Source organism: Rhagoletis zephyria, unplaced genomic scaffold, assembly GCF_001687245.7.
Source record: "Rhagoletis zephyria isolate East Lansing unplaced genomic scaffold, Rhagoletis_zephyria_1.1 Rzeph_scaffold_02227, whole genome shotgun sequence".
In the NCBI taxonomy this organism is placed as follows: domain Eukaryota; kingdom Metazoa; phylum Arthropoda; class Insecta; order Diptera; family Tephritidae; genus Rhagoletis; species Rhagoletis zephyria.
In genome coordinates, this window is record NW_016159311.1 from 40,223 (window position 1) to 53,758 (window position 13,536).

General features: G+C 43.1%; 3 protein-coding genes across 4 annotated transcripts; 2 read left to right on the forward strand and 1 right to left on the reverse strand.

Moving 5' to 3' along the window:
* Positions 1–881: 881 nt before the first annotated feature.
* ATPsynCF6 (ATP synthase, coupling factor 6) lies at positions 882–1,781 on the forward strand. The gene is made up of 3 exons (XM_017620679.1): positions 882–1,001; positions 1,206–1,357; positions 1,420–1,781. The coding sequence occupies exons 2-3, from the start codon at positions 1,206–1,208 to the stop codon at positions 1,583–1,585; spliced, it is 318 nt and encodes a 105-aa protein (XP_017476168.1). The 5' UTR covers positions 882–1,001; the 3' UTR covers positions 1,586–1,781.
* On the reverse strand, positions 1,771–11,476 carry PolE1 (DNA polymerase epsilon catalytic subunit 1). 2 transcript variants are annotated; one of them, XM_017620677.1, is made up of 8 exons: positions 11,303–11,476; positions 11,117–11,243; positions 10,020–11,042; positions 9,367–9,961; positions 8,169–9,295; positions 3,938–6,010; positions 2,271–3,733; positions 1,771–2,136 (listed from the first exon to the last, which is right to left on the reverse strand). In XM_017620677.1, exons 1-8 carry the CDS (start codon positions 11,377–11,379, stop codon positions 1,836–1,838), a joined length of 6,786 nt encoding a protein of 2,261 aa, XP_017476166.1. In that variant the 5' UTR covers positions 11,380–11,476; the 3' UTR covers positions 1,771–1,835. The 2 variants fall into 2 exon arrangements, with proteins under 2 accessions (XP_017476166.1, XP_017476167.1); XM_017620678.1 differs by lacking the exon at positions 3,938–6,010 and having other exon boundaries at positions 6,096–9,295.
* Positions 11,477–11,714: 238 nt separating this feature from the next.
* Sec13 (nuclear pore and COPII coat complex component secretory 13) lies at positions 11,715–13,294 on the forward strand. Its single transcript, XM_017620680.1, has 2 exons — positions 11,715–12,131; positions 12,191–13,294. The coding sequence occupies exons 1-2, from the start codon at positions 11,842–11,844 to the stop codon at positions 12,849–12,851; spliced, it is 951 nt and encodes a 316-aa protein (XP_017476169.1). The 5' UTR covers positions 11,715–11,841; the 3' UTR covers positions 12,852–13,294.
* The last annotated feature ends 242 nt before the right edge of the window (positions 13,295–13,536 follow it).

Here is a 13,536-nt window from a genome sequence, read left to right on the forward strand (position 1 = left end):
CCTGTGGTGTTGAGTTCATCTGTGAAACTAACTGACTGAAATAATTTGCTGACCACCGTTTGAGTCACTGTGGGGGAGACGAAGACTCAATTAGTCTGTTCCAATAGCAGTCCGGTTTACAGGATTTAGTCAGAACTTACAGGAAGTCGTTCCTATTGACATAAAACCTGTAAGTGGGAACACTTTTGAGAGAGTAACTGAGCAACTGTTCCTAGTCAGAAGCCGCAGGATTTAGTCCGGATTTTTTTCCCTGTAGGTTCATGAAAAGTGTCAAACGATCAGTTAATTTGCTTGTGCAAACAAAAACAGAAAGAGGTGTAAGTAAAAAAAAAATGTAAAAAAAAATGGAAGTAAACAATGAAATATTTGAAGATGTATAGATTTTAACAATTGTTTGTAATATTTTAGCCAAATCATTGTTGTCCAAATGATAAGGAAACACACCGACTGACGTTTTTACAGGAAATAGTTCCTGTTTTTTCGTTACCGTGCACTTCTGCATCTGTTCTCCTTTTACTCTCACTTGAGAGAGTAAAATTGTAGTTTGACAGTTCCACAGGTTTTAGTCCGAAGTTCAAAGGAACAGACTAAAAGTCTTCTAGTAGCATGGAGTGTCAAAAGTCTTTGACAGATGCAACGCTACTAGAAGTTTTCTCTCACAGGGGCGGTGGCAATTCATGGCACGAGTTATTTATAGAGCTAAAAAAGAGCTAGGAACTAAAGTCCAATTTTCGGAGCTATTTAGAAAAATAGAGCCAATTTTAGTTCCAAAATCACGAAAATGGCAGCTCTATTCACAGCGCTATCTATCGCCAAGTAGTGTATAAAAGTCACTCAATGCCCGTGAACACACTCCGTTTCACAGACAGCTTTCGTTCGCACCTTTTGACATTTCAGCTTGCGAATAAATTTTTGACAGCAGTTGTCATCAGCCAAGTTGGAAAATTATCCTTTTCGCACATAAAATTTGTGAGGAATTCCAATAAATACACTTGAAAAAGGTAAAAAAAAAAATTAGTGAACTTTTGATTCCATTTCCGTGACTCAAATGCTATAATGCGTTTTCTTTTCTTTAAATATGCGCACCTTCGAAGTTGGCATTACATAACCCCTTTTTTAGGTTACTCTTCCAACAGTAGCGCTTTGTTTTAAATTTAAAGAAATATACCATAACACTAACTAAAGAATATTACGAATCATTTCAGATGTTGTCGCAATCGATCCTGTCCAGCGTACGTGTGCTCCGCACTGAGGCACGTCGTAATATTGGTATTATGGCACCAGCGCTTAACAAGGTCTCAGATCCCATCCAGCAGCTCTTCTTGGATAAAGTGCGTGAATACAAGAAGCGCAGCAGGTAGGCGAAGCACTTACCAAGGAAATATTAAATATTAAATGAGTACCTTATTTTTCATTTAGTGGTGGCAAACTAGTTGATCCTACTCCCGACACCGAACGCGAGCTGAAGAACGAATTGGAACGCGTTGCAAAGCAATACGGTGGTGATGGTAAAGTCGATATGACCAAATTCCCCGAATTCAAGTTCCCTGAAGTCAAAATCGATTCCATCACTCAAAACATTTAGATTTAGAAAAGGTCAGAGGAAGCTAATCTTTGAATGTCATGCAAAATGCTGCCCCGACTGGTTGCTGCGGTTGCATCTTGATGTTTTCGCGTATTCTTATGCGGTAAACAATTCAATTCTTTATGGTTTTAAAACCAAAAAAATAACAACACCTAGAAAAAATAAAATAAAAAACTATTGTAAAATATAACTATAATTTAATATCTTTAAAAAGTCACCCATACTTATAGCAGAACTAGTACAGTACATATTATTTCGTTGGAATAATCTGCTCCACAGTCTCCTGCAGCAACTGCATTTTGTGAAATTCCGCTACGCGCCGAAAAGTGCGCAACAGCCTATTGATTTCTTGGCCACTTATAAGCGGAGCAAACTCTCCAGCACAGGTGCAAAACTCGGCGAGGTTTTCACGTTTGATTTCGTTACAACGTATGCATCGCAGATCTTGTAATACGTAGGACATAGCTTTACGTTGTACCACATCGATAATTCGCATTTCGATTTCCTCATTCTCATAGGCAACAAAGCACTGGGCACACAACCAAACTGGTCTGTAGGGAAGGAAAAGTATTTTATAATATATCACATGGACAGCGTAGAATTTAAATTTTAGACATGTATATATGCAGGCGTAGACGATAAATATCACAAAAAAATCGTTAAACTAAAGGCGAAATTCACTTACATGCCATCCTTCATTGCGCGATGTTTGTCTTTGCACAAATCCAGATCGCGACAGTGATTGCATGCTTTGCAAATCACCTCTGCGATGGTGTAGGTGTCACTAGGGTCTTTCCACTCAGCGAGATCGGAGAATTCGCCCATGCCTACAAGTCGCAACATGTTTCTTCGCAAGCCGTTAACCTCTTCGGCCAGTCCTTTATCAACACTCAACGCCTTCACCAGCGTTCGTGTTAAATCCAAACCAGGACTTGGCCTTCCCTTACCATAATTTTTATGCAGTTTGGACACGAAATCAAATGCCGGGTGAGATATGTCCTTTATAGCTTGCCGAGTGTTCTTGCCCTCTGCCAGCGATTGCATGAATAATGTAAGTAGCGTCTCAAATTTATCGCGACATGCATTCTCTTCGGGCAAATGTTCGCCGATAGTCCAATTAAGTTCCAGAGAGAGTTGCTGCTCACTTTCCCCATTGGCGGAACCGTTTTCATCAGTTTCTTCCGGTCGCTCAATTTCCTCGATGTCATCTTCATCTTGATCTTCATCATTCTCACCACTTTTCTTTTCCGAGGTTTTATTTGACTTTTTGCCCTCTTCGTCATCATCATCTACACTACACAAGACAGTGTCACTAGTTACGCCTGGTGGTAATTGGCCGCGTATACCGGCATAGTTAGCTTGATCCAGCCAAAGTACAAAATTCCAACATTGCTCATAGGAAAGCTGTATAGAATGGAAGAGTTCCTTATTGCGCAAACTCTGCACCACGTACTCAACATAACCCAAAGCATCCGACACGGTCTTCTTGCCTGAACTGAGTATGATGCGATTGAAGTCGGCATAAATGATTGTGGCACCCAGTCGCTTAAATTCAGCTATAATTCGCAAGAACATTTTGCGCATTAAATTATTCAATGTACGCCGTAGAGCCGGATCGTATAATAGCGCATTTGATGAACGCACCCAGCGATAGAAGTGTATTAATTGGAAATCAGCGAAAATGTTCTGATGCAGCGCCACTTCGCGCAACCAACCATTAACCATATGCCGCAGTACCCTAAAAGCAGCCGAGCAGAGCGCCGTTTCATCGTAACTTGGCAGCGTCGCGGCTGGCACTGTACCAATCATCTCTTCCAAAGAAGCCTGTGGTATGACGTCAAAAGTTACTGCCGAGCTGGCACCCTCCAATTCCTGTATGCGGTTCGATTGGAGCAATGCGCTTACAGCTAAGCTGTCCAGCGCTAGCTCAACACACACATCATTATAGAATCCAGGCCGATTCTGTACAACAGTAATGCTATCCTCGAACTCGGCCAACAGTCGACTGTCATCGGCTTCACGACCACCCAAATCTGGACGTGTAGTGGTGGACCACCAGAGCACGAAGTTATTACGCTGAAGAATGCGAGCAAAGAATAAGTCAGCACCAAAGAGTACCGTGTCAGGGGGCATGTTGCCGATGGGGACCTGAGAATAGACGATAATCATATTTAAGGGAAGCTTAAGTAGTTAAGTAGTTCTTAGGATGGGTTATGGAATACGTGATATTTGGCAGGTATTTATATATTAAATAATTCTTCTCGCATCAATAACTTACTATTTTTACCGCAATTTAGTTAATTTTACTGAAACGGCATCCACCTAGCAATTTTGTTTTAGTTGTTACCTTACCTGGAAGTAACGACACTGATCCAACATCATCTCCACCACATTGTTGAGATGCAAAAAATGCCGAACTAGCGCACGCGAACCTTGGCGTTGCCAATCCAGACCAGACAAAAGCGAAGCATCGTCGGTAATGTGGATACGGGCCTGAGGAAAGTCTAATAAAATAGGCATAGCCGAATTCAATTTGCGCGCTTCCGTCGCCGTTTGAACATACAACATTGAAGGGCCGCGTTTCTCCTCCTTATAAGCTGTGAGCGCGCGCTGTATATGCCGGTAAATCTGCTTTACATCTACTTCGATGAGAACCTCGAATGTAAACTCCTCGGGCGGCAAACGCTCAACTTCGGCCACATGTTTCATAGTCTTGATAAGTGCTAAGCGTTCGGCCGTATATAGTGTGCGCATATTTGGCATTTGATTGGTGCGCACTGTATCCAGTGCAAAGATCAATGCCTTTCTGCTGGACAACAAAAATAGTCCCCAAATTTCCTTTTTGGCTGTGGGAGTGTTGTGCTGGTATAGGAATATTTTGCGTAATTTGGCTTGAGCGCCTTTCAGATATATATGGCCTTGCAGGCGCTGCTCCAATTGCTCTATCGAGAAACTCTCCAAGTCCTTAGAAGCTAGCGCAACTAAACGTTGCGCCTCCTGACGCTGAACCGAGCACATACAACCCATGTCCATTAGAGCGCGGAACTCTAAAGACATTTGTGTCTCATATATCCCTTCGATGTCCGGTGTAGCCAGGTCAGCCAGCATTCCAAGGCAGTTGTCTTTGAATACCTGCTCAGGCACGCTATACCGATATAGGTTGTAAACGGGTCGCGCGCGTGGCAGTATACGATTCACCTTCTTCCACAACTGACCATCTTCGGGCGGCGCAACGTTACGCTGATTCACGTAGAATATACGCGGTACTGTCAATTTTATGCGATGTAACTCATCGCCGATCATCAGCCATACAGTGAAATGTCCCATATCATCATTTGATACGATTTGGAGCACATGCCACACATGGTCGATGAGCGCGCGTTGTGCGCGTCTTAAGAAACCACCGATTGTGCCTGTAGCTGTGGCGCCATCCCTTGCGCTTGGCATTAGTGGTGCCACAGTTTGCTCATTGCGCGGCCGTTTATTGGCTTGCCGCACACGTTGGCGTCGCTCCAGCTGCCACGCCCATTTTTTCTTCTGAAAACGCACCCATTCGATTATTTTGGCGCGAGTTGTACCAATTGGAGGTGGCGCACCAAGCGCTTGTCGCCACGTTGTCGCCTCAGGTGCGCTCTCTTTTTCACCCTCCTTTTCATCCGATTCACCAGAGTTTACGCGCTTTCGTTTTGTTACAACTGGCCGTCCACCTAGCGCACCCTCAGCTCCGTTACTAGCCACTAAATCCTCCATATCAGGTACTTCACTTGTGGCACGTATTTCACGCGCAGTTTTAGCTTTGGGCATAAACATTTCGTTAATGCGCCGCTGCTTGAGCACATCGTTCTTTTCGAGTATCTTTTTGTGAAGCCAATCTGGATGTTGTACGCGGGGTACTGGATTTGGCAGGCCTTGAAGAGCTGCTGGAATAGTGATGATCTTCTGTATGGTACCACCTAGACGCTCAATGTAGTAGTTCCAGTCAAGTACATCACGTATATCAGCATCACCCATTGTATTGTCTTTGAGCCAACGACGCAAATGGTATCGGCGCACATTGGGTTCCGATTGGAAAATGGCTAGTGGAATGGCACGTTCCGTAACTGGTGCACCTTCGGGCTTCTTCGAAATTATGTACTTGCAGGCTAGACCTGCGTCTTTCACTATTTGATCGCCCAGAAATTCAGCTAAGCGCTTTGCTGTTGAAATAGAAGTACTCTTCTGTTCGCCATAGTCCTCAAGCTTCTTGGACATAGATTTATTCTCAGCGATCAAATCAAAAAGTTCCGAGTCTGGTAAATTAGAGCCACGGCTATAAAGCACATCCAGCCAATAGTCAGCAACTTTTGCCACGGACGCATAGCATTCCTCTAAAGTATTGCCCGCCAAGAAAGCCTCGAAAACAGAACTTTGAAAATTCTTAATTAACTGCAATTCACNATTTTTACCGCAATTTAGTTAATTTTACTGAAACGGCATCCACCTAGCAATTTTGTTTTAGTTGTTACCTTACCTGGAAGTAACGACACTGATCCAACATCATCTCCACCACATTGTTGAGATGCAAAAAATGCCGAACTAGCGCACGCGAACCTTGGCGTTGCCAATCCAGACCAGACAAAAGCGAAGCATCGTCGGTAATGTGGATACGGGCCTGAGGAAAGTCTAATAAAATAGGCATAGCCGAATTCAATTTGCGCGCTTCCGTCGCCGTTTGAACATACAACATTGAAGGGCCGCGTTTCTCCTCCTTATAAGCTGTGAGCGCGCGCTGTATATGCCGGTAAATCTGCTTTACATCTACTTCGATGAGAACCTCGAATGTAAACTCCTCGGGCGGCAAACGCTCAACTTCGGCCACATGTTTCATAGTCTTGATAAGTGCTAAGCGTTCGGCCGTATATAGTGTGCGCATATTTGGCATTTGATTGGTGCGCACTGTATCCAGTGCAAAGATCAATGCCTTTCTGCTGGACAACAAAAATAGTCCCCAAATTTCCTTTTTGGCTGTGGGAGTGTTGTGCTGGTATAGGAATATTTTGCGTAATTTGGCTTGAGCGCCTTTCAGATATATATGGCCTTGCAGGCGCTGCTCCAATTGCTCTATCGAGAAACTCTCCAAGTCCTTAGAAGCTAGCGCAACTAAACGTTGCGCCTCCTGACGCTGAACCGAGCACATACAACCCATGTCCATTAGAGCGCGGAACTCTAAAGACATTTGTGTCTCATATATCCCTTCGATGTCCGGTGTAGCCAGGTCAGCCAGCATTCCAAGGCAGTTGTCTTTGAATACCTGCTCAGGCACGCTATACCGATATAGGTTGTAAACGGGTCGCGCGCGTGGCAGTATACGATTCACCTTCTTCCACAACTGACCATCTTCGGGCGGCGCAACGTTACGCTGATTCACGTAGAATATACGCGGTACTGTCAATTTTATGCGATGTAACTCATCGCCGATCATCAGCCATACAGTGAAATGTCCCATATCATCATTTGATACGATTTGGAGCACATGCCACACATGGTCGATGAGCGCGCGTTGTGCGCGTCTTAAGAAACCACCGATTGTGCCTGTAGCTGTGGCGCCATCCCTTGCGCTTGGCATTAGTGGTGCCACAGTTTGCTCATTGCGCGGCCGTTTATTGGCTTGCCGCACACGTTGGCGTCGCTCCAGCTGCCACGCCCATTTTTTCTTCTGAAAACGCACCCATTCGATTATTTTGGCGCGAGTTGTACCAATTGGAGGTGGCGCACCAAGCGCTTGTCGCCACGTTGTCGCCTCAGGTGCGCTCTCTTTTTCACCCTCCTTTTCATCCGATTCACCAGAGTTTACGCGCTTTCGTTTTGTTACAACTGGCCGTCCACCTAGCGCACCCTCAGCTCCGTTACTAGCCACTAAATCCTCCATATCAGGTACTTCACTTGTGGCACGTATTTCACGCGCAGTTTTAGCTTTGGGCATAAACATTTCGTTAATGCGCCGCTGCTTGAGCACATCGTTCTTTTCGAGTATCTTTTTGTGAAGCCAATCTGGATGTTGTACGCGGGGTACTGGATTTGGCAGGCCTTGAAGAGCTGCTGGAATAGTGATGATCTTCTGTATGGTACCACCTAGACGCTCAATGTAGTAGTTCCAGTCAAGTACATCACGTATATCAGCATCACCCATTGTATTGTCTTTGAGCCAACGACGCAAATGGTATCGGCGCACATTGGGTTCCGATTGGAAAATGGCTAGTGGAATGGCACGTTCCGTAACTGGTGCACCTTCGGGCTTCTTCGAAATTATGTACTTGCAGGCTAGACCTGCGTCTTTCACTATTTGATCGCCCAGAAATTCAGCTAAGCGCTTTGCTGTTGAAATAGAAGTACTCTTCTGTTCGCCATAGTCCTCAAGCTTCTTGGACATAGATTTATTCTCAGCGATCAAATCAAAAAGTTCCGAGTCTGGTAAATTAGAGCCACGGCTATAAAGCACATCCAGCCAATAGTCAGCAACTTTTGCCACGGACGCATAGCATTCCTCTAAAGTATTGCCCGCCAAGAAAGCCTCGAAAACAGAACTTTGAAAATTCTTAATTAACTGCAATTCACCACGACGTTTCACTTCAAACCCTTTTAGTTCAGCAAGAGAACCATCAAAATTAAACACAGCATATCGCTTCTTCAATTTCTTGCCCTCTTCCTTAGCTGCAGGCAACACCATCGCCAAATAGGGGCCATCGACTTCGAAGAAGATTGAATTCTCTTCGCGTATCACATACTCTGGCGGTTTGCCACCCTGAGCGGGTTTAACTAGTTCATGGTATTGGTCATTGGTGAAGTACTCTTTCACCATCGTATTTAATACCGCATTGGGATAAGAGATGTTGAATTTCTTTTTCTTCTCGTGCGTTGTATGTACCGTAAATTCCTGTGGGAACGATCCTGGCAATATACACCAAATACCATCTGTATCCAACTCTAGAGGGCGTCCAACGCGCTCGATTATCTCCCGAGCCTTTGTGATTATATTCGAGCCAGTTAAACATACAATGCCAGCCATTGGCATGGAATGCCAACGCGCTCCACGACGCATAACATAACCATAGAAAGAATTCAAAATACATTTATGGGCCAGCTGCAAGGAGTCATAAAGCACCTCTCTGCCTTTCGCCGCTTTAATTTCTGTTGCGTCGCCAGATGTAAGGGCCGCATTAACCGCTGCCTTCGCCACCTTTGTCAGACCTTTGTACTCGTAACGACGGTCGCGAAAAGCGCGTACGGTGTCCACATAGAAGCTGTTTTCCTTCTCACAAACGGTTGATGTGCGCGTTTCCAATTTTGTTATCTTCGTCTTTTTGTAAGCCTTGCGACAATAGTCGCTGAGACGTTTTTTCTCATAGGCCGCTTGGTCTTCCCGCGATAGTTCATGAAATGCACGTGTCGGGCCACCAGGGAACAGTGGTGGAAATTTTTCGGTCTCCAACTGTTGTTGTATACGTTGAAATTCATTTCTAGTTGCAGGTAACATTTCTCCGCGCCACAACCAGTCCATAACGCGCTTACATTTAGCACCTGGCTTATTGAAATCGCAAGCAGCACAGTCGGTCTCGCTTACCATAGCAGATGGTTGCAATCGGTTGGTCAAGATAATGTTGGGATACATAGCGCCAACATCTAAATGGTAGATGACAGGTTGCTCCAAACGATTAGGAATATCGTGGAGGCCTAAGCAATAAACAAATATGTACGTAGTATAATTTTATTAACCTAAAACATACATATTTAATATATCTTGCCTTGCAATGCCTGTGTTATTTCTTTGTTTATCTCATCTAAGTTCGTAACTTGTTCAATCGGTACACCTTCCTCCACTTCAATTGAATGTACCAACACTTTGGTCACATTATCTTTCAGTTGATTGACCATATTTGGATCGAGACGGAAGCGGCATGGTATATCGGCACGGAAAACGCCAGATTCCAATGCTTCTACATGACCACCAACGTATGTCTCAGAATCTAAAACATGTCCTTCATTGGAAAGTTTGTTTAGCTCGTTTTGTTGTTTGTTTGGATAGACAATGTTCGCTCGATAAGCTTGCACCATAAGTAAGGTCTCACATAGCGTACCAGATCCTTTGCGAAGGATTTCATCTGGTTCCATAGGGATAATTGTATTCAGCGCAAAGATGAAAGGATGTACATATTTCATATACAAGTAGTAAGTAGCCACGGCATCGGAAACCGAGTAGTTGGATAGAACTTGCGGCTGCTCTACAGCCATACGACACATATCTTCTGGATCCAGCTCAACTGGATCGTAGCGCAACTTGGCCTTGGCAACCGCTTTGAGACCCTGCGAACCTACCGGTAGATAGGAGTCACGTTTTACCTGAAAGAAAAATATGGACCGTAAAATATAAGCGAAATAAATTTTTCTTCGCTCATACCCAGCACAGGCAATCCATGTGTATGGCCGGCCTGCTTAAATAGAACCCATCTCTCAATTTGGAAAAACCAATCTCTTGCTGCATATCCAAATCATACACAGCAGCACGTGTTTCAACAAATGGCCAATCGAAGAAGTCGCCGTTGTAAGTAACCACAATATGTGGTCGCACCTCCATTATATGATCGAAAAATTTTTGAATCAAATGCATTTCATCCTCTTCATTAAACACAATAAAATGGCCCTCAAATTCGGGTTTGGGCGTGTATTCAAAATCATCTACATCCGTGGAAATTATTTCGCGATTTGTTATAAGATATCCTTGGCCATCAATCATATATGAAATCATCATAACTTGATCCGTTTGCGCATCGGGAAATTTAAGCGGCAATTTGGTGGTTTCAATATCAAAAGCCAAAACCACCGGCTCTGGCCTCTCGAGCAAGTCAGGACGCGGGGTTATTATGGGTAACTCTAAGCCACCACTACGGCAACGAATATTATACCACTGGCCGCAAAATATACTTAAATCAATAGACACACGTACATGATAGGGTACATCGTGCTCTCTTATATCCAAGATGAGATCCATATAATCCATTTGTTTCTTAACTTCTCCATCGCCCCCAAAGTTTGTACCAGCCAAAGATGACGAAAGCATTTGCATATAAAAGGTATTTGATTTCTCCCGCTCTACATTGCGTCGTACTGCCGCGGCTAACTCTCGACGAACTTTGGTCATAGCCGTCTGGTTGAGAAATGATAATTTCAAAAAATGTTGCTGCTTGCCTATCAAGTGGTTGGGCAAATCGAGATCCTCTTTATTGACATGTTCTACGCCAGCTAATTGGCCGGAGTATTTGCGACTCAAGAAACGTGCTACTTCGTGCGATTGTTTTTCCTCCGGGCGGATCAGTAGGTATGGTTTATAAGCAACGGTACACTTGAAACGAGAGCCATCCATTTGTATGAAAAACAAATCCAAAGCAGCAACTAAGCGGCGATCTTCATCTAAAATCTCGGTCTATATAATTAAGTAGTCTTTATATCTTTTGCATATGTATGTTCGTTTATACTCATATAAGGGCAGGTACTTACCGAGTGCATATTTATGAGATATCCAGTGCGCTCAATACTATCCTTAATACGGTCAAATCCATATTTGGAATCGATTTTGTCGTTTTCTCGCGATTGCCGGTATCCAGCCTCATTGAAGAAGTCATCGCTGGGATGGAGAAGCTTGTAAGATTTCGCAATTTCAGAATATTTACATATACGACATACCCTTCTGCGCGCGTATCCGTTGTAAACTTTCCTGTGTTTTGAAGCACTTTTGGTCTGGATCCACCACCTTCCTCCATAATTTCTGCAACAATTTTCTATAAAAAGAAACTTTAGTATTTGCAAAAAATTAGTGGCCAATTGATTTGGCGGCAAAAGTTTTGAAGTATACACAGGGTTGCTGTGCTTTGTCAAAACAGCAAATTGCAGCCGTCAGCTGACTGTGCGGCAGCGGTACCATATTTTAGCAAAGCTAGAGGTTTTTATTTAAAATAAAATCTACAAGTATTTACGGATATCAAAAATGAAAATAACTTTCAAAAAATCAGCAGTCTTATTTCTGTCATTAAATTTGTATTGGTCGCGGTTTACTGAGTTGTTTAAAATTTTTTGTTTATTTACCTAGTTCTTTTACGATCCGACATCACCCTACATAGCTCCACGTCAAACAAAACGCGATTCAGCCGAGAAGCCGCCTTGTCCGATAAAAAAATTATTTTTTGGAGATTTTGATAAAGTTCAAGCGTACAAATCCCATTGCAATGGTTAGCTTAATTAATACAGTGGATACCGGGCACGAGGATATGATACACAATGCCGTTTTGGACTACTACGGCCTGCACCTAGCTACTTGTTCTTCAGATGGTTCTGTAAAAGTTTTCGACGTGAAAAACGGCAATCAGATATTGGTTGCCGACCTCAAGGGTCACCAAGGGCCTGTGTGGCAAGTAGCTTGGGCGCATCCCAAATTCGGCAATTTGCTGGCATCTTGTTCATACGATCGCAAGGTTATCGTGTGGAAGGAAGGTGCTTCGAATGATTGGACTAAATTGTAAGTACTCACAAATTCCAGTTCTCGGGAGTGTATTGATCAACAAACATAAATTTCAGCTACGAGTACAACAATCACGATTCTTCTGTAAATTCTGTCGCCTTTGCGCCCGCTGAATATGGTCTAATACTCGCATGTGGAAGCTCGGATGGTTCGATATCCATACTAACATGCAACATCGAATATGGTGTTTGGGACAGCAAGAAAATATCGAATGCGCATACTATTGGTTGCAATGCTATTTCTTGGTGCTCGTCAACAGTACCAGAACCGGCATTCGATCAACGTGCTTCTACTCGTAATACTGCGGTCAAGCGTCTGGCCAGCGCTGGTTGTGATAATTGCGTAAAAATTTGGCGTGAAGATGCCGATCGCTGGGTAGAAGAAAATCGACTTGAGGGGCACTCTGACTGGGTACGTGATGTAGCTTGGGCGCCATCAATCGGGCTGGCTCGTTCACAAATAGCTTCTGCGTCACAGGACCGCCATGTAATTATTTGGAATAGCACTGATCTAACTACCTGGTCGTCTACAATTTTGCATACTTTTGATGACGTGGTTTGGAGTGTTAGCTGGTCAATGACAGGCAACATTTTAGCAGTTACGGGTGGGGACAATAAGGTGACACTGTGGAAGGAGAACAACGAAAACCAATGGATGTGTATTAACGATGATGCGGCGTCTTCAAATGCACAACAAAACGAACAGCGTACGCTATAGAATAGCATGTAACAGTTAAACAAATCTACGACAGTGCGCATAAAACCAAACGCAAATATGTTTATTGTAAACCTTATTGGGAAACATTTATTGCTACACAAAAATCAATACTGATTAAAAAATAGATATCTTAAACGGTTCCCTGTTTGCTACTTCAATTTTCTTAGGACTGCGCTTCGTCAAAGATTTCTGGTTTAAATTAATATTAAAAGTTATATTCTGAATTAAAGATGATAATGGCAATCTTGAGCATAAGGGACTCGTACTAACGTTTATGTTCTTTGATTCTATATGCAAATACTAACCTAAAAACATACATTCATACATGTCTTAATAACAACCTATGTATATTACTTTCCTTTGTACTTGCTCAGTAATTGTGAAATTGAGTTTGTCGTCTACTAAGGACACAAGTGTATCGTAATATGAAATAAAAACTTTGTTAAAAAAATGGATTGTAATTTAAAACGCGCAAACATGAATTTCTCAAAACTAGGGTCCTATTTTAAGCATTATTAAAAAATTTCATAAAGAATAACGACATTATGCAAAATTCAAAAAAAAAAAACAAGTAAGAAGGTCTAAGTTCGGGTGGAGCCGAACATTNCAAGTTTGGAAGAAATTGTTGCAGCGGTTACCAAGATATACACATGTAACCATAAGTCAGCGTGGTTACGCCCATTTT